Source organism: Clinocottus analis, unplaced genomic scaffold (genome assembly GCF_023055335.1).
Source record: "Clinocottus analis isolate CAN_PGR_092001 unplaced genomic scaffold, fCliAna1.0.p SCAF_7, whole genome shotgun sequence".
NCBI classification, from domain to species: Eukaryota; Metazoa; Chordata; class Actinopteri; order Perciformes; family Cottidae; genus Clinocottus; species Clinocottus analis.
In genome coordinates this window covers 20,446,609-20,466,608 of record NW_027176229.1, presented here as the reverse complement: position 1 = coordinate 20,466,608, position 20,000 = coordinate 20,446,609, and the positions used below count along the sequence as shown (strand labels likewise).

At 47.2% G+C, this 20,000-nt stretch overlaps 1 protein-coding gene across 1 annotated transcript in view; it reads left to right on the top strand.

The window, feature by feature from the left end:
- Window positions 1-20,000, top strand: part of fbxl17 (F-box and leucine-rich repeat protein 17) — a 200,503-nt gene that overhangs the window by 167,776 nt on the left and 12,727 nt on the right. Inside the window, exon 10 of the mRNA XM_068566453.1 lies at window positions 12,750-12,892. Within this exon, the coding sequence (XP_068422554.1) occupies window positions 12,750-12,892 (143 nt within the window). The remainder of the gene's footprint in view (window positions 1-12,749; window positions 12,893-20,000) is intronic.

The following is a 20,000-nucleotide window of genomic DNA, read 5'->3' as shown; positions in this document are numbered from 1 at the left end:
CACACCACGGCACCAAAAACCGATTCACCTGGAGGGGAAATGTTACTAAACTCTCATATATTTGTTGTATTTTAAAAATTGGTAGCCTAAACAAATTATTTCCTCGTTAAAAGTGTGACGTTCGTGTGCGTGTGTGTGTGTGTTTAGTGAGTTTCGTAGCGGCTCAGCTTCACAGCGTGCAAATTCCTTCATTAGATGTTCATATATATTCAAAAAATGGAAGTGCAGTCCGAGCGTTACCTTTTTAGGAGGCAGCAAAAAAAAGAAAAATCCCCATATGTTCATGTTTAAAATTGGGAGTAGTTAAACTGAGAGGGAAACGGCTGAACTTGGCCTGCGTGCTCTCTCTGGTGCCTCTGAGCGCCTTCACATGAGCAGGAAGAGCTGTTTTCATAGATGTTCTTCTTTGGTTCCCAGGCACAGGTTACAGCCGCCGCTACACAGGATAATTGTCTTCCTATTGTGGTTGTGTAACGCGATACAAGCTGCAGTTGAAAGTCACAGAGAGGCGAAACATCCAAAGAAGAAAAGAGACCTCGTTTACACCGCGGGGAGACGGGGGAGTAAGGGACAAGGATGAATGAATGAATGAAGGGAGCGGAGGGAGGATAAAAGATGCCGGGGCCAAACATCAGGGGAGGTTTCTCAGAAACACTGACGGTCGTCCCGTCCCGGCTCGTAACCTGAGCGGAAGATTGAAGTGAACGCAAGAAAAGGTCAACGTCGCGCGCCGCCGACATCATAAGTAATGCGCATGTTTGAGTTGTACCCCTCCCCCCCTCTCTCTACTCACCCCTCCCCCTCCTGTGTACATGGATGACCTCCCACGGGGATGTTAAACAGCATGGCGACAGGCGCTGACCCCGGTCGTAAAGAAGGTTAAAAGGTCAACGGAGATACCGAGGGAAGAGGGAGACGGTGACCCTGAACACTGGAGCATCCTTTAGAGAGGATAAAGACCCAGAGGGGGGAGGGGGGAGGATGGGAAAGAGGATAAGGGTAAAGCAAACAGGAAGAAGAGGGAGGAGGGAGGGGCTGTGAGAAAGGGAGTAAGTTCGGGATGAGATAGCGAGCACAGCTGCAATGTTGAAAAAGTTTTCCGCCGGTCGTGTTTAAGCTAAATCAGCTGAAACAAGTGTTTCTCGAAGTCTGAATATAATGGAAGATATGGGATGGAGGACGGGATAGTTTATAAATCCGTTCCCCTCGTTGCATTCGGACAAATTCATCCTTTAAAAAGTAAAAACTCTCCTGCAGTTTCAGGTCTTTAGGCGGCACATACGGCCTTGTGTTGTGTGTGTTGTGTGTGTGTGTGTGTGTGTGTGTCTCTTTGGCTATGAAGTTACCTCCTGGAGAAAACTGCTTTGTGTTTTTTTATTTTTTTATTTCTTTTTTATGAGACGTTCTGACTGCGCCGCGGCACAAAAACAAGGTTCTTAAACTGTCATTTTGCATTTAGGAGCACTTATCAATTTCACAGACGCAGCCGGGGAGCAGCGGTCTTCAAAAAAAAAAAAAAAAAAAAGGACGTGAGTTACTCTGCGCAGCGTCTGAAACGAGCCTGGGGAAAGGTTAGCCGTAAAACTGGGGGGAAAAAAGGTGTTTGATCTATAGCCAGGTATTGATCAAAAACATTGTCTGCGCTCATGAAAATGTACGTGTGTGTGTGTGTGTGTGTGTGTGTGTGTGTGTGTGGCACTTTGGCTGAGAGAGTGTGCGGCGCATACAGTAATGGCATGTGTGATTTGAGTTATGGCCAGGTATCGATCAGAAAACATCACGGGAGCTTTAAACTTTGCTAAAGAGCTTTTGGTGAGACCCGACGAAGCGCCGTTACAGACTCATGAGCCATTAGGAGTTTGTATATAAAGGAGACCGAAGAGGAGAGAGGGAAGCGGAGGAGAAGAAAAAGAAGAAGAAGAAGAAGAAGAGGGAAGCGGCGCTTTGAATGTCAAATGCCACTCTTTAATGGAGACGGCAGTCTTTATGTTGAAAAATAAAGACCTACTTAACGCTCACATACTGTTTTAACATCTTCAGCTTCTTTGACTTTTCTCTTTCTCGAGTATCCCTGTTGATTTTATAAGATAAGCAGTGGACATTTAGAAAACCCCACGCAGAAAACATCCTTTTGCTCCATTTTGGACTCGAAGGTCAACGTCAAAGGCACATTTTTGAAGCATTAAAAAAACCTTTTTCACCATGAACCCCTTCCTCTCTTTCATGCCGATTGGTCGCAAGAGAAAATGAAAAGATGGGCCGAGACGTGAACAAGGAGTTCGGCACGGGGGGCTTCCCTCGACCCCGCAGAGTTAGTTTGGTTATTTCATCCCTGTGTTCAGTGGCTTCAGGCGAAGAAACGAGGCCACAGCTTTTTAGGCCTTTTTTTTCCTTGGGTGGGTCTGCCCGCTGTGAACGGTCTACTAACCTAATTGTTGTGCAACTAATTGGTAGCGGGTCATTTGTTTCAGGGGCTAAGTAGACCCCTGATTCACACACACACACACGCACACACACACGCGGTCTTGTGATCATAACGATGTGAGGTTTCGGCGGCGGTGGGGAACAGGAAGTGTGTGTGTGGTTAATGATTGCCGTTGGGTCAAAAGCGGCACTGGGTGGACCGTTAAAGGCCCGCAGATAAGACGTAGACGCAGACTTAGCGGCACTTGTAACTGTGTCTGTTAGACGGAGTCAGAGAGGTCATCTTTGTGGCTGCGTTGTCAAATAAAATAAATAAAGTAGATAACATTGAAGTGCATGTCACTATCTTAAAACAAACAGTCCAGTGTGTTCATCTTCCTGTCCGTCAGCGCTGCTGTTATTCGCTGAGAACTGAGTGGAGCTGCTAATTACTTAATTACCCCGCGTGTGTGTGTGTGTGTCTGTGTGTGTGTGTGTGTGTTTTAACAGCTCACTATTTAGCTTTTATGATAATGACTAGATTAGTTCTCAGCCCCACCAGCGTATCCGGTTTTTTTTGTATCCGTAAGCCATCGCTCGTCGTCTTCCCGTCACTGAAAACCCAAAAAGGACGGCCGTGATGTCACAGCGACGCTCTGGTACAGTACCGAGCTCGTCCGTGGTGTGTCAACCTGAACTCTGCCTATAAGCGCTACGTAAGAGCAGCCAGGTTTCTCTTAATAAGCGTGATGTGAGAGAGGCCCGTTTTCTGGGCTCTGGCTCCAATAGTAGCGTGTAATTACCTTTAAGACCCGCTCCCTATGCTGGAGGATTAGCCGTAATCCATAACCAAAGCCATAACTGTCGCCACGCTGCGTTAATTCCAGTCAGACGCATGCGACGCGCCGTGTTTTTTTATTTTTTTATTCGGTGACGCGGAGGCCGCATGTCTTCGTTTTCGCCTCCTTTTTTTCGTCCACTTCGCTTCCTCGCCGCCGCCGCCGCTCCTCTCGTCACCGTCTCGTTTCAAATTAAAGTCGCCCCTCCGTCTGTCATGTCAGAACTGGAGAGCGGTTTTCCTGTTGTACACAATCCGAAATAGGAAAAAAAAAAGAGTGAGAGTGATGGAGAGAGAGGCGGAGAGAGAGAGAGAGAGAGAAGGTGGGTGAGGATTAATATCCTCAAAGGAGAGGTCCATGGGAGCAAAGGTGCTGTTGGTTTGAAATAGAGCTTAATATCCTGCTTTTACTGCTGATGGCAACGGGAACCTGAGTGTGTGTGTGTGTGTGTGTGTGTGTGTGTGTGTGTGTGTGTGTGTGTGTGTGTGTGTGTGTGTGTGGGAGAGAGTTTGAGTCTGTTTTCTCCTCGTTGGTGTTGTCTCTGAAGAAGAAGGATGGAGACATAAAACACACTCTTTCCACATAGATTACATACATAACAATACACAAAACCAGGAAAAACAATCGGCCTGTGAGTTTAATGAGGACTTTCTTGGAATGTATTCTTCATGTATATATATATATATATATATATATATATATATATATATATATATATATATATATATATATATATATACACACACACACCAAGGCTGCCTGTTGATACTTTACCGCTAAGCCATTTCATTCTTACTCGACCACATTTCAGTTTTGTTTTTCAGAAGCAGAGGAAGTTTCAAACCGTTTTAAAAACCAACGACAAGAATCCGCGTCGCCGCACTGAACGATGCGCAAAAGAAACACACACTCGGCGCGACGGAAAAGTGAATCTCGACAACAACAAAAAAGCCTCGCCGTCGACAGCGATGGAGGAAATACAATTATCCAATATCAGTCGTGGCAACAAAAAAAAAACCCCACTGTGTCTGTTCAATCTTTTCCTCGTTTGGGATTCAGAAGAAACAACGAGCGACGATGGAGCGGCACAACTAAACGTCACCGATGCTCTGTTTCACACAGAAGACATCAAACCCTCTCGAAAAGGCCTTGCTCAAGGGGCTACGTCGGCACCGCCTCCACCCCATCGCCAGACATCTCGTCATTGGGGGATTTTTTCTCACAATCACAGATTACGTTTGGCAACTTTTACTTGTTTTCACATCCAGTGCCAGCTCGTGTCCTTATCGGCGGCCTGATTGAGGCTCGACAGAGATTGCGGATATGGAAAAAATTAAATATAATTGAGTGATGGTTAGGAAAGATTACAGTTAATCAAAAATCCTTTATTAGTTTTTTTCTGTTTTTTTTTTGGACAGACGTTGAACTTTTGGGCTTTCTGCACAACTGTCAGACGTGCACACACACCTGTAAATAATAAGAAATACATATTTTATTCATACAAATGACACATAAAAACACTTATAACACAAACTGAAGTGACACGGATGAAGGGAAGTGATTTTAAAAGATGAAACAGAGTTCGCGGCCCTGGTCTCCCGAGGCAGGTCGAGCCTCGACGCCCTCGCTGCACGTCGAGGAAACGACACCACGAGGACCTCCCGGCCGCACAAAAAGAGACACGCGGCAATAACCGATCTCGTAGAGGCCTCCGCGGGTATTTGAAAGTTATCAGTCATATCTTGAAATCAATTTTAAAAAGCAACAGGTAGCCGGCGTAAAGGAGCCCAGGACGAGTGAGATGTGATCGTGTTTCATAGCGGCGATGAGCTGGAGGCAGCCGAGAGAGAGAGAGAGAGAGAGAGAGAGGGAGAGAGGGATTTCTTTTTGGGCCGATGCCCTGAGAGCAAAGGAGTTACACTCGTCTAATCGACTTGTTATGAACGGCGGGGATAACGCTTTCCAGATTTTTCCGAGCGAGAGAAAGAAATGCCCTCGTTCTTGACACGTCTCCGACGTGATGAAAGCGGGATTTGAACCGCTGATTCGACAGGTTTGACTGAGCTCAGGTTCTTGATGAAAAAAAAAAATGAAAAAAGGCCACCGAGATTGATTTAATGAAATAGAAAGACGGAGAACCAAAGAGCATCTTCACCTATATGTTAAAAACTTCAGCATTTTCTGACGTCCATTTTGAAGATTGGACGAGCACACGAGGTCACTTACGCTTCTGGTTTCCTCCCTCACATTGTGCACATTAATCATGTTGAATTGTGTCTTTCGATGTCTGATGAACGTCTTGAATTGGAGCTGCGAGGCGGACGTCGAACACACGGACACACACGTTCATATTTCAGCAGGTTATCAGGGCCGAAAAGTGAAACCAAACGGATGAGAAGTCAGAGAGAAAAGCTGAAATGAGACTTGTAATGAAAAGTAATGTTCCCTTTCTTCAGCAAAAAGTGTTTGTAAGTGAAAATATCTTCGGAGAGGAGGACAAGATTGTATTTATTTCACCTTTTTGCGTTCTGTTATTTTGTGAACTTGACTTAACGCTCATCGAATAGCTTATGAATAACATATTACATATTATTGTTTAAAGTTTTGTGTGCAAATAAATCTTGTCATCATGTTAATTTCACACAAAAAAAAGGCTTTGAAAAGGTTATTTTCCATTCGATCACATGGAAATCACTCAACAGCCCGTGAAATTCCCAGTTTCATGTATTTTTTTGTGGGATAAACATGTAACGGAGGAAACGCGACACTTTCCAGTTCAAGTCCCCGGGATGATGAACGTCCGGCAGCGCACAAAAAGCTCCGAAGGGTACTTTTCATTTCGACTGCGTCTTCTTGGGAACCCCGTTCTGGGAAAAACTTCCTCATTAAATCCTTCAAACTGAAACAAATGTGCCGCCGTTGGCCGGCGACGGCGTGCGCGTCTGAGCCTCTAATCGAACGCCGACCCGCTAAGTGTCCCGCTGACCCGCCGACGGGTGACGAGTGCCGGCGGGTATCAGGTCACCTCTGTGATCGCTCCCTCTCTCCTTATCGCCCCCTTCAGTCTGTCTATCTGTCCTTGCCCATCACTCTTCCTCTCTCTCTCTCTCTCTCTCTCTCTCTCTCTCTCTCTCTCTCTCTCTCTCTCTCTCTCTCTCTCTCTCCCTCGCTGCCACTCACTCACCTTTCCAATCTTCCTCTCCAAACTCCACATCCCCTCCACAAGGTCGTCGTACGTCAACCGCTGAAACAGTCTGTGTGTGTCTCTCTCTCTTACTCTCTCTGTGTGTGTGTGTGTGTGTGTGTGTGTGTGTGTGTGTGTGTGTGTGTGTGTGTGTGTGTGTGTGTTACACTCAGATGCTAGACCACCATAAAAAAATAGAAGTCACTTTTTTTTGTAGTACTGTCTCCACCTAACCACTTAAACATTTCAGGGTCTGCTGATTGCTTCTGTTTCTCTCTCTCTCTCTCTCTCTCTCTCACACACACACTTGCACACACACACACGCATACACACACACACAAAGCACATACAAGCACACACTGCCACAGAAATGCTATGTGTCAGCTGGTTTACATCAGATCGGAGGCTGATTGGGAAAAATGCCCTGACCGTTACACACACACACACACACACACACACACACACACACACACACGAGAGTCGGCACGTCGCCTTCTCCCTGCCCTCCGGCTAATTAATTTCCCAGATCGAGCATGTCCCACCGTAAAGAGCTCCCCCTTCCTTCTCGCGTCGCTCTCGATCTGTTCCTCTCTCTCTCCTCGGCCTTTGATCGCCCTAAAATGTCACCTCGTGGAAACCTCTGCCTCTCTCTCTCTCTCCTCCTCCTCCTCCTCCTCCTCCGGCGGGGTCGTTCCTCCTCTTAAATGGAGGGATTGTCTGCGTGCCGTCTCCGGTTGCCTTCTGGTTCTCACAGCTTTTAATTTGATAAACCTTTCAGCCTCTCTTTTTCCTCTTCGCGTGTGTGCGCTTCCAGCGCTTTTTTTATTCGGCGAGTTGTTTACCGCATTAGTGTTGGCACTCTGCGTGAACCCGAGTACAGTTCGGCCCCCCGGGGGGGGGCGCTTTGAGGGCGAGAGCGGCGAGCTAATCAATCATACCACGAGGTCGCCGGCTGGCCGGGTCAGACGGGCATCAAAGGAGGGAAGCGACATCCACATGGTGCTCGTTGAGATCTCATGACGCCGCTTCTTCAACCCGCGAGCATCGACACGCATGTAAACCCCCCGAAACCACGACGCAGAGGATTATCGTGTTAGCTCGCACACACACACACACGAAGAAACACACACACACACACACATGTCGATGTGTGAATACTGGCTCTCAGAGAATGGAGTCCAGTGTCCTTCACCTCCAGCCATTTTTTTTTCGATGACATCATCAGGCAGGAATGTCTCTTTGGCTGATGAGAAGGAGGAGGAGGAAGAAGAAGTTGATGATGAAGATGACGAAGATAAAGACGATAAAGAAGAAGAAAAACATAAAGAAGAACAAAAAAAGCTGAAGAAGATAAAGAAGAAAAAGAAGAAGAAAAAAGAAGCCATTGAAAAAGAAGAAGAAGAATATGAAGAAGAAGACGATGAAGAAGAAGAAAAAGAAGCCATTGAAGAAGAAGAAGATGATAAAGAAGATAAAGAAGAAAAAGATAAAGAAGGTAAAGAAGAAGAAGAAGATGAAGAAGATAAAGGAGAAGAAGCCATCGAAGAAGAAGACAAAGAAGAAGAAAAAGAAGCCATTGAAGAAGAAGAAGAAGAAGAAGAAGAAGAAGTAGAAGAAGAAGAAGCCATCGAAGATGAAGATGAAGAACAACAGTTTGCGCTCTCTGGAAAACATCAACCTTTATAGTATATGTTTTGCAGACGGCACCACAGCAAGTCTTCACCGCGCTCACCATCACTCCTCGCGCTCCGTCTCCATCGGCGGTCGCCGCGCGGCGTGCTGGGGTCGCGGCCGACAGCGACGGCCCACCATCACCGAGGAGAAATGTAACGAGTGAATATCTAATAAACCCTCGAGGTCAGGCCCAGAGGCGGAGAGTAAACTGATGAGGGGAAGGTTTCCCTCTCCAGTTGCAGGTCCTCGCCTCATTGACCAACTCCTGACCCCCCCCCCCTCCCTGTTTTTGTGGTTAGCGTAGCTTACGTAGCCGCTGCTATGTTTGGATTTATGGCGTTTGATAACAGCGCGTGGCTGATAGCAACAGGTTATGCATCTCTGTCTGGAGATAGCGGAGAAGTTAATGGAACACCGGTTATCCACCTTTGCTCGCCGTTTCTCGCCGACTGAAAAAGCTTCGAGCCTTTAAAACCCAATATTGGTGAAAATCTCAGCGGGAGAAGTGCGGCGGTTTGACGCGTATCGTTTCCTGGAGGAGGCAAAACGGTCCGTGAGACTCTTTGTATTGATCCATCGGCTGATTTGTTGTTTGGTCCATTGATTGACGACAGAGGAGGAGTCGACCCCGATAACACTGGAGGTGCTTAACCTTTTAAAAACCTCTATTTATAAGCCTCTGCTCGAAAATGTCACATCAAAACTAAAAAAAAGGGCGTGTCTCTGCTACCACTGGGGTTATTTTAATCCTTTTAGTGTCATAACTAAAGAGTATAATGTGAGTTGTGTGTTCAGATATCAGTCGATGTTGCTGGTTGTGAGTAAATTAAGTGAATTATACAGTTTTTCTCGCAAAATCTGCCTTTTAGGCTCCACAGTTTTCAAAGGGTTGAAAAAACTGGAGCAGTTTATTTAACGCCTCTCATGTGATGATGACAGATTTGGTAAAAAGACGGAAGTTGAAATGTGCCATACTCTAAAAAAAAAGAAATGATATATAGGATTTAAGGGCAATCTCTGCTTCTCTCTGCTTCTTTTCACACTAAAGAGGGGGTGTGAACACACACACACACACACACACACACACACACACACACACACACACACACACACAGAGCCAGATCCTAAAGCCATTTTCAGGCAGGGCAGCAGAGTGTGTCCTCATTACCGTCTGAGAGTGTGTAGTCACCACTCAGTCACAGCTCCTGCTGCCAGGATGGGATTTTCCTCTCTCTCTCTCTCTCTCTCTCTCTCTCTCTCTCTCTCTCTCTCTCTCTCTCTCTCCCTCCTCCACATCTTTTCCCACCTGAACTCCTCTTGCATATCGCTTCATCTATTTCTCAGACAGAAAATCATTATCAGTCAGGAAAAGACAATTTCCTGCTCCCGTGGTCCCTCATACGCTGCCAGTCAAAAAGTTTTTGGGGAAACCCATGTGTGTTTAAAATAAAATCCTTAATAATTGGTAACAATTCAAGCCGATTGTCAGTCCCTGAGAAGGGAATCGAGAATTTTTTTATTTTTTTTTTGGCGATTATTATTTTTTGTTGTCATTTTAAATGAATTAAGTACAATAAAATATTTAAAAAATGTAAGCCGTCACAAATAAAACATGATTTTACAGAGAATTTCAACAGTGGGTGTGTCTACTAAAATATCTTTCGCTCTGAGAAGAGAGAATAAAAACATCTTTCACGTTTTCAAATAAAATAAAACATTTTTCCTTAAATTTTCAATAATATTTACATTTCCTTCAGTATAAAGTTGCGAGCAGTGCAAGTTGTTGTGCAGATAATATTGATAGAAAATGCAGAATTGTTGTATTTTTCCTCCAAAACCAAACGATAGCCTTAAAACTCCTCTTGACATATTAATGTACGTACATTAAAACACTTAAAAAAACACAAACACAAAGGCACCGAGCAGCTGCACGCTGCGTGTCCGCAAACTGTCGGACTTTAAGTTTGCAGAAGTGGCCCAAAGCTTTCCATATTCGCCATCTGGAGCTGGACGGCGGCGCGAGAGGCTTCTCCAGCGTAATGGCGACCAGATGAACTCGCTAAACGAGTGCAAGCAGCCTCGCGCTCTGGCTGCGTCCGACCGAGGCGTTATCGGACTCTCCGGCGGACCAACTTGTGAGAGTGCCGTAACGAAATGATGTTCAAGGGATATTCGCTCTCCTCTCTTTCCCCCCCCGGGCGGCTATCTCCAACAGGCCACATGTTTTTCCCGCATTAAGTCCGGCGGCTGTAATTCAGTCGTTTAGGAGCCGGCCGGTTAGCTGAGACGATGCAGCAGAGTAATCAGGAAATGCTCAATGTATCCCCCCCTCCTGCACTTCTTATACATCCCCCCACCTGTCCGCTTCGATCCTCTCACTCTGTGGAAAGGGTTGAGAGAAATAACGTCCGAGTGGAAGAAGAAGAAGAGGAAGAAGAAGGTGGAGGGGAAGAGGAGGAGTTCAGCTGTTTGCTCCGGTTAACCGTGAAGCTCTTTTATTTCATCTCCTTGTTTCTTTTTTTTGTGGAAAAGTCCCGTATACGCTCTGCAGGGAGTTTTCTTCTTCTTTCTCACAGCAGCAATGTGTGTGTGTGTGTGTGTGTGTGTGCGTGTGTGTGTCTTAACATCGGACGAGAGGTCTGAGCCCCCTGTAATCGAATTTGGGATCATGTTATTGGACATGACAAGGGGAACAGGATGGGGAGACGTTTACCTGCTTGATGTTTCTCCAGTATCACACACACACACACACACACACACACACACACACACACACGTAAGAAAACATAGGAGTAGCTCCATTTAAAAAAAAAAAATACTTAACCAGGTCACCACAAGTATATAAAAAAAGGCAACAAAAAAAACCTATGGCTACTCTGTGTGCTGTGCATCCATCTGGCCTGATGGAGCCTCCCCCCTCTCCTCCCTCTCCCCCCCCCCTCCCCCCTCCTCCCCCCCGTGGTGCCGTTTCTACATGAAACATTGTGCAGCTTCAAAGCCGTGTTACTGCCCGTTCAGTCGTAATGTGCCTTTATGCGCATGGCATCCAAGAGCACAAAGGGAACCACATGTGGAGCGCTCAAAGTGCCCCGGAGCTATATATTACATATGTTACATACTGTACACAAGATGTGTGTGTGTGTGTGTGTGTGTGTGTGTGTGTGTGTCTACATTACATAGCTCCAGCTGGTCAGGAGGAAAAGACGGTTAAATACATGCAGTTCAAAAAAAGCATGCGATTATTCATTTCCCTTCTCCTGTGGGAACAAGCTCCCGCTCCACAGTGTGTGTACACACACACACACTTGGACACACACACACACACATATAAAGTCTTGGCCAAGCGAGCCGTAGTGTGCGGTGACATCAACAATCTGCTGATTGCACGTTATTTAATACTCTAATATGGGGAGTTATTTCGGAAAGTGCCGGTGATATAACAAGAAAGAGGAAAAAGAAAAGTGATGAAGGGTGAGGGACTCGACATGAGAAACAAGTTTGTGGGAGACAAAGTTCTTCACCTCGTTTCAAAGCGACGTGTTCGAGTCTCGAGCTCCCGGATCGTTTTCGGGAGAGGGGGAATGGATTTCTGCAAATGAAAAAGCGAAACAACAACAACATCAGGGCTGAGTAACTATTTGAAGGTGTCGTCAAAGGCTTTCTCCGTCTTTACCCTCCGACTTTCATCTTTTCTCACTCTCATTAGCAATGGCCGCCGAGAGAGAGAGGGAGAGGAGGGGGGGAACAAAGCCCAGGCCCTGCCAATCGATCACCGAGCAGCACTATCAATCGACTGGAGGAGCACAGGTCTCCCTCCGTCCTCCCCGCCGACTGACGTGTCGAAGATTGATGGGGGGAGATTGTTGTGTCTCCGCGTGCGTTTGTGCGTTAACGCAACAGAGAGCGTCTTTATCCCAGATAGATTACAGCGCGTTTAATCTCCTCTTGTTTGCCCGCCGCACATTTTAATTTGTGCTCGGCTGAAAAAATAAATGAAGACAGTATCGAGAGAACAACACAATCAAGAGAGAGGTGTGTGTGTGTGTGTGTGTGTGTGTGTGTGTGCGTGCGTGTGTGTGACAGTGTGAGTGAGACGTGTGAAGGCAGGCGTGAATACACACATGCTCCGAGGTGCAACAAAGCCCCCAGACACTGAGAGATATTTGTTTCGGTGGATACTCTTCACCCTGCTGGCACTGGGTTTCCACCCTGGCACCAGTAAACACACACACACACACACACACACACACACACACACACACACACAAGCAGAATTAAATCATACGCTGGCATGGAGTCACACTTTACCCTGGCACGGTGTCACTGCCATTCACAGCCGCGACTCATGCCAACGCTCTAATGGATGACTCCTGCAGCGGTCTGTGCAAACATGCGTGTGTGTGTGTGTTTCAAAATGTGTTACCACGTGTGTGTGTGTGTGTGTCTGTGCATGCATTTTCAAGGTGTTGTACAAACATTGGAATTATGTGTCACAACTGGCGAGATGACTTTTTGTCTTTCGAATTTCTGTGAGTCGCTTTGGGAGGCCGCCGCCGCCGCCACCACATTTGCATGAGCGAGGTTGTCAGACTAACACTTTCTCTTGTCTCCTTCCCTCCCTCCCTCCCTCCCTCCCTCCTTCCCCACAGCTCTGATAGCCATCGGCCAGTACAGCAGCACCATCGAGACGGTGGACGCCGGCTGGTGCCGGGAGATCACGGACCAGGGAGCCACACAGATCGCCCAGAGCAGCAAGTCCCTCCGCTACCTGGGCCTCATGAGATGTGACAAGGTAACAAGGCCCGGTCCATAATGTGTGTGTGTGTGTGTGTGTGTGTGTGTGTGTGTGTGTGTGTGTGTGGGCTGCAGCTCTTTCACAAGGTGCCGCTCTGTTTAACAAAAGTTGCTAACATGAGTTGTTTTTTCACGCCGATGTGCACTCGTCTGATTCCCATCGTGAGGATGCGCGATGCAATATTTTCCAAAATGCAATCTTACGCATTATGCATGCAACTGCATGTTTTTTTTTTAAAATCCAATGCATCCATGCAGTGGGTCAGGCTTCCAGGAGCCACTTAACGCTGGTATGAATGCTACATGAAAAATGTGTGATAGATTACACGTTGCTGCCCACACAGCCGCATAATCGCACACGCACACATGAACCCCTCATAAGACCCCGGGCAGCGGGCCAACAGAAAGTATCCAGAGGAGTGTGAGTGTGTGTGTGTGTGCGTGTGTGTGCGTGCAGTGAGCTAAGCCGCCGCCGCCCGAGCCCAAAGCGCGCTAACGGACGTAAAAAAAAGTGCCGCGATTGACCCCCTTTTTTCCCCGACCTCTCAAACTCACCCCCTTTACCTCTCGTCCCGGCCTCTCTTCACCCGGTCCGATCCACGCGACCCTCCACCCACCTCTCCATCCAATTGGCTCCTTCCACACAGATGCATCCGCTTCGTGTGGGATCATGCGGCGTGACACGAGCGGGGACGAGGAGGCGGGCGAGGCGAACAGCTGCCTCCACCCAGAAACCTGACGGATATCCTCACAGCCTGGTTTCCTTGTCGTCGCGTGAATCTCGACGCTGGCGGGCCCCGCTGAGCGTAATACTATGTTTTAATAAGCCTTTTTTTTTTGGTGTTGTATCAGGCTAAATTTCACGTTTGGGGTTTTTGGGCTAAGCTAATTGAAACGCCCCTGCTGAGCGGTCAAAAGGAAGTTGGCAGCGGGAGAAAACGAGGCGGGAGAGTCGTTGACTTCTAGCGCGAGGCCCTTCACGCGTCCTTTTCATTCCCGCTTCATAAAACCCTGAATGTCGCGCGGCCTCGACGGTGACCCCATGGATTTCTGTATCATATTTATCTATTTATGCCGTAATGAAATTAAAACACATGATCGGAGGGGTTCTCCGGGCGCTCAATTCACATTTATTGCAGACGCCGAATGCGCATCTATCATATTTATCTCGGGGAGCAATAAAAGAGTAACTGCATTACATCGCAGGTGATCACTTAGCTCCCGTTTTTCTCATTTAGTTCCTCGCCGCCGACTCGGTGACCCCCCCCCCCCGACAATCGATACCTGCAGCCGTGTTCATAAAAACTAGACCCGGACTGACCCGCATCTTCGCTGAATAACACACTTTATTCATCACTTCCTCTCTGTCTCTCTCTTCATGTGTGGGATTCATACTCATCCTTTAATCCAGGGAGGTAAATAATTATTCTACCTCTGCCAAAGCTAAATAAAGCAGCAATTAGACGCCATTAGCGTTGTAATGGAGTGTGAATCTGAGCACAGAGAGGAGTCAGACGGCTCCCAAGGTCATGTGAGGAACCAGGACGTGATACCACACCGAAAAAATACTTTGTTTGGCTTTGAAAACGCGCTCGAGGGGGAGGATCGCTCCGGCTTGTACTTTTCTTTCAGTCTTTGTGGTGTTTTTTTTTTTTACATTATGTTAGGTGTTAGAAGGGGGGAGGAGGAGAAGGGAGAGAGGGATGGGTGTAATACGAAGTTACCTCGGAGGGAAACAAATAAACAGAAATAGGTTGTTGTTACCGAGGTCACAGAAGAAGAAGAAGAAGAAGAAGACGAAGAAGAAGAAGAAGAAGAAGAAGAAGAAGACGAAGAAGAAGAAGAAGAAGAAAAAGACATACAAGAAGACATAGAAGAAGAAGAAGAAGAAGAAGAAGAAGAAGAAGAAGACATAGAAGAAGAAGAAGACATAGAAGACATAGAAGAAGAAGAAGACATAGAAGACATAGAAGAAGAAGAAGACATAGAAGAAGAAGAAGAAGACATAGAAGAAGAAGAAGAAGAAGAAGAAGAAGACATAGAAGAAGAAGAAGAAGAAGAAGACATAGAAGAAGAAGAAGAAGAAGAAGACATAGAAGAAGAAGAAGAAGAAGAAGACATAGAAGAAGAAGAAGAAGAAGAAGACATAGAAGAAGAAGAAGAAGAAGAAGAAGACATAGAAGAAGAAGAAGAAGAAGAAGAAGCAGACATAGAAGAAGAAGAAGAAGAAGAAGAAGCAGACATAGAAGAAGAAGAAGAAGAAGCAGACATAGAAGAAGAAGAAGAAGAAGAAGCAGACATAGAAGAAGAAGAAGAAGAAGAAGCAGACATAGAAGAAGAAGAAGACATAGAAGAAGAAGAAGAAGAAGAAGAAGAAGCAGACATAGAAGAAGAAGAAGAAGAAGAAGAAGAAGAAGAAGAAGAAGCAGACATAGAAGAAGAAGAAGAAGAAGAAGAAGAAGAAGAAGAAGAAGAAGAAGCAGACATAGAAGAAGAAGAAGAAGAAGAAGAAGAAGAAGAAGCAGACATAGAAGAAGAAGAAGAAGAAGAAGAAGCAGACATAGAAGAAGAAGAAGAAGAAGAAGAAGCAGACATAGAAGAAGAAGAAGAAGAAGAAGCAGACATAGAAGAAGAAGAAGAAGCAGACATAGAAGAAGAAGAAGCAGACATAGAAGAAGAAGAAGAAGCAGCCATAGAAGAAGAAGAAGCAGACATAGAAGAAGAAGAAGAAGAAGAAGAAGAAGAAGAAGAACAGCGGAGCGAGTTAAGGAGGTTAAAAAAGGCGAGAAGCAGAGGATTGTGGTCATCTGCGTGCCTTCTGCTCGCCCTCCTCATCCTCCTCTTCCTCCCCTTCACCTCCTCCGTCGCCTCAACGTTAGATTCCTGCTTCTGTTTTCTCTCATTTGAGTTTCACGCGTCTCACGTTGAGGCTTCGGATCGAATTACGCACATTTTCTAATAATTAAGTACTTTTTTTTGCACAAATTACACTGACAGGCCTCTTGACCGCTGCTCGGCGAGTCCGTTTTCACGGCGATTGTAAAGCGTGCAACGTGCCGCGTCTCGTAAATGAACCAAATCGAGCTTTTTTAAAGTACTTGTAAAGTTTTATTAGCGTTGGCGGCGCATTCAATTTGGTTGCGTGTGTGTGTGTGTGTTGCTGTTGTTTTTCTGGTTTGCGTTTGACATTTCAGCCTCTCGAATTTGTATCACGCTTTATTTGTGTTATCGCAGCAGTAAAAATCCGGAGGCATGTCCAATTCAATCTCGGGGCAAACTAATCTCATCTCTGCACTTAATGCCGTTGTGGGAAAGACGCGAGAAGCTGCAGGACGACTCTCCTCTCCACCAGGTTCCCCGCATAATGAAAGTCTCGTGCAAATGACTTAACTTTGGGTTTCCCCCCCACCCGCCGTCTTCATGTCCACGAATCCGTTTGAGTTTTATCTCTTCGTCCTCGTGTTTCATTTAAAGGAAATTGTTTAAAATAACAAGAATGGGGGCGTGGCTCGGCGTCTTTTCGTTCAGATTGCGTCCTCTGGGTTTGGGATGGCCGCTTCCTCGCATCGCTCCAACGCTCTCCGGCTCTTGAACCCCCCCCCGCCCCCCTCCACTCCCACAAAAACAACCTCCACCCGTTCAGCTCCGCCCTCCAGGATCCACACACTCGAGGAAACGTCTCAATATTTACCCGTTAAAGCCGCCGTCCGAGCCAACTCGCTGTCCGACCCGCCATTATTTCGCTTTGCGCACCAGCCGTGAGTGTTTCCACTGCGAAAATAAATTGTTAATACACACACACGCACACACACACACAGACACACACACAGTTGTGTGCTTTGGCGAGTGATCGGTGTTGACAGTGTTTTGGACATATTGCAAATATTCCCAGAGTTAATATTTCCCTTACAAGGACTTTGCGTTTGGTTTTTCTCTCCAGGATGTATACGCTGCAGGAATTATAGTAGAAATAACGGCAACGCAGGTAGAGAGAGAAGTTACAACATCACAGGAATAAACAGACATTTATATCCTCCTCGGTCTGTTTTACAGATGTTCATGTGGCTCCTGCAGCCCACATTTGGCCACTTACAACAAATCACGGTCTCACTTTCTCTCTATTCCTTCCTTATCCCCCCTCTCCACACACACACACACACACACACACACACACACACACACACACACACACACACACACACAACCTGACGTGGGAGTTAGGTTTCAGCCGAGTCCTGCGATAACCTCGGCCCGCGAGAAATTTGTTTGGAATTGTCCAAAAACGCCGGGAATTTTAATGCAGCAGCTTCCGCCCCGAATGTCACAGGACTTACAAGGCGTAGGTTTCATTTGAGGAACTGTTAACAGGATCCATCTGGCTCTCCTCATGTGGAGCAGTGTGAAGGATCGATTTCCCCCCCCGTCACAGTTTATACAAACATGCTCCCGTCCTGTATACATTTTCCTGCCGGGCCGCTCCGGTTCTGCGTCGAAGTTCCCTTTTCTCTCTCTCTCTTTTTTTTTTTTTTTGTATTCTTCCTTGAGAGCGAGAGCGAGCGCACATCCGTGTGCAGATGCGATCGTCAGAATATGTTCTTGTTTACAGCACCGGGTGAAATTGGGTATATGTGTGTGTGTGTTTGTGTGTGTGTGTGTGTGTGTGTGTCTTTTGTCCCGCTCGCGTGTTTTAAAAAAAATCTTGCCCGTCTGAAGGATTTTCCTTTTGTGTTTACACTCGCCTCAAATACGACGCGTCTGTCCGTGTGTGTGTGTGTGTGTGTGTGTGTGTGTGCGTGTGTGTGTGGGTTTCTGCGAGAGGAATTTACGCTATTTTGCTGTTGAACGCGTCTCATAATGGAGGGCATTGAAATCAGAGACGCCTTTGGGCGGCTGGCATGGCGCGCTCCGCCTGCCTCGTGAGATTACACCCCAAAAAAAAACAGCCGCTACTGACGAGGGGGGACGGGAATGCGATTGATCCGGACCCCCCCCCCCCCTCCCCTTAAAAAATAATCAAATCAATTCATGTTCAACCCCCTTTTTTTCAGCTGCGACTCTCTGGTGTCTTTTCAAGCATTCGGCCCCGAAAGGCCCTCAAAGAAAACAGCGCCTCGGCCTCATGAAAACGTCTCCATCTTTCCGCGGCGTCCACAAACGCCATGAAGCGCCGCGGCGTGCTCATCCAGGCGACGCTCAGCTAAAGTTATAGCGCCGAAGCAACAACACGCGGCTCCACGCCGGAGCACGGACGCACATAAACATGCCAAAGTCACACCAGCGGTGGAAGGCTTTATTTTTGGGGCGAGCGTCTTCAGCTTAATGGATGTGTGCAGAAACACACTGTAACTCATTGCGCTCCTTATCGAGACTGTTTTCGCATGCCTCCTATGTGAGTGTTAAGCTTTCTTTAACGGGCTCCCATGAACCTCCTGTTGATGTATCACTTTGGGGATTTTTGATCTTTTTCTGGGCCTCAGCGGATTGTTTTCCCTCAAAGCGTTTTCACAGCTCTCTCGTCCTCTTTCCTCTCGTCTCCGTCCTCCTCTTCCGTCCCTTCACCTCGTTCTTTTTCTTTCTTTCTCCCCCCCCTCCCCCGCCCCCCCGTCCTCTTTTCCACTACTTCATTAGAGTGAGAACAAATGGGCAGTCCGGCCTGTGAAACCGAGAGAGAGAAGTCAAACTCACACAGTCAGCACGAGAAAAAATAACGACACCGACTGCTGCTGACCCCCTTCAGGGACGGCTGATGGAGCGAGGAGGAGTTCACTCATCGTAGTAATGGAGGAGATGAGGGAGGAGAGAGGGGGGGGGGGGGGGCTTAAGGAAAGAAGAGGATTCACAGAACGACACAAACCGAGAGAAACTGAAAGGGAAATTGGATAAAAAGGAAACGACGGAACGAGCCGACTCTTCCTTATTTTATTTTATTTATTTATTTTTTACAAATGGCGCCCCCGAAAAAAGTGTTTTGTGTAAGCAGTTTTTGAAGTGCGCTCCCATTACCTGAATTGAGGCGGAGCGGCGTTTGGGGAAACAGGTATGAGCACCTCATCCCCCCCCCCCCCCCAAAACCCCTTACCTCACCCCACACACACACACACACACACACACACACACACCTCCCCTGGATGGAGCAACCAGACAGACCTTGTTAAAAGAACAGACATCCCAATCAATACAGTCGTTGCACCGGTGCGTCCAGCTGCCGGGGACGATGCACCGATAGGCACGGCGCAGCAATTTGCAGACATAAACAAGGGCCTAATTGTTCAGGGCCCGGAGGTTCGGGAGTGCTGGAAAACAAAGATGAAGCATGTCGAAGAGTTAGGAGGCGTTTTAACTCTCGTTTAGGAAGATGAGAGTTTGGTAGCCGGGCCAAACTTTCTCTCTTCTGATGAGTTGTTATTGTCAACGGCCGGGGGGGGGGGATTCTCAGGTTTGAAGGGGTGCGTAAGTGAAAAGGGTGGAGGTGGGGGGGGTGGAGGGGGGAGGAGGGAGGGGGCATCAGGCGTGACACGGCCAGCCTCCGCCCTCGGCTTTTGGTCGCAGAGCCGAGCCGCGCTCAAAGTCGAGAGAAAGTAGCCTGAAAGAGTCATTCGCTGTTTTTCGGGTGTAATCTCAGAGTCTCATCCCCCCTTTCTCCCCCCTCCTCCCCCCTCTTCCCCCCTCCATACACAGAAGAGCCGTATTGATTGGCGGTCTTAACTTGGAGCCGCCTCCTGATCGTCCCTTCATCTCCTTTCTGAAAGGGCAGGAGCGAAGGGACAGTGAAGGAGAAGAGGGAGAGAGGGAGAGAGGGAGAGAGGGAGGAGGTGAAATAAAGGGAGACAATCGGCAGAGTTCACTGCGTGTCTGAGGGGAATCTCAGAGTTGCCCTTCAACAGCAACCTGCCAGACGCACGGCAACCTGACCTCACATGCGTTGCTCTCTTCCTCCTCCTCTCTCTCTCTCACCTCGTCCTCCCGTTATTTATTTGTTTTTCACCCCTTTTATTCGCCTCTTTCTTCCTCCCTCCCCTTAGCCTCCTGCGAGCAAGGGCGGCCAAGGTTGTTTCCACTTTTTTTTTGGGATGCCCCTCACATCTTTTGTTCATTCAATTAGTTCG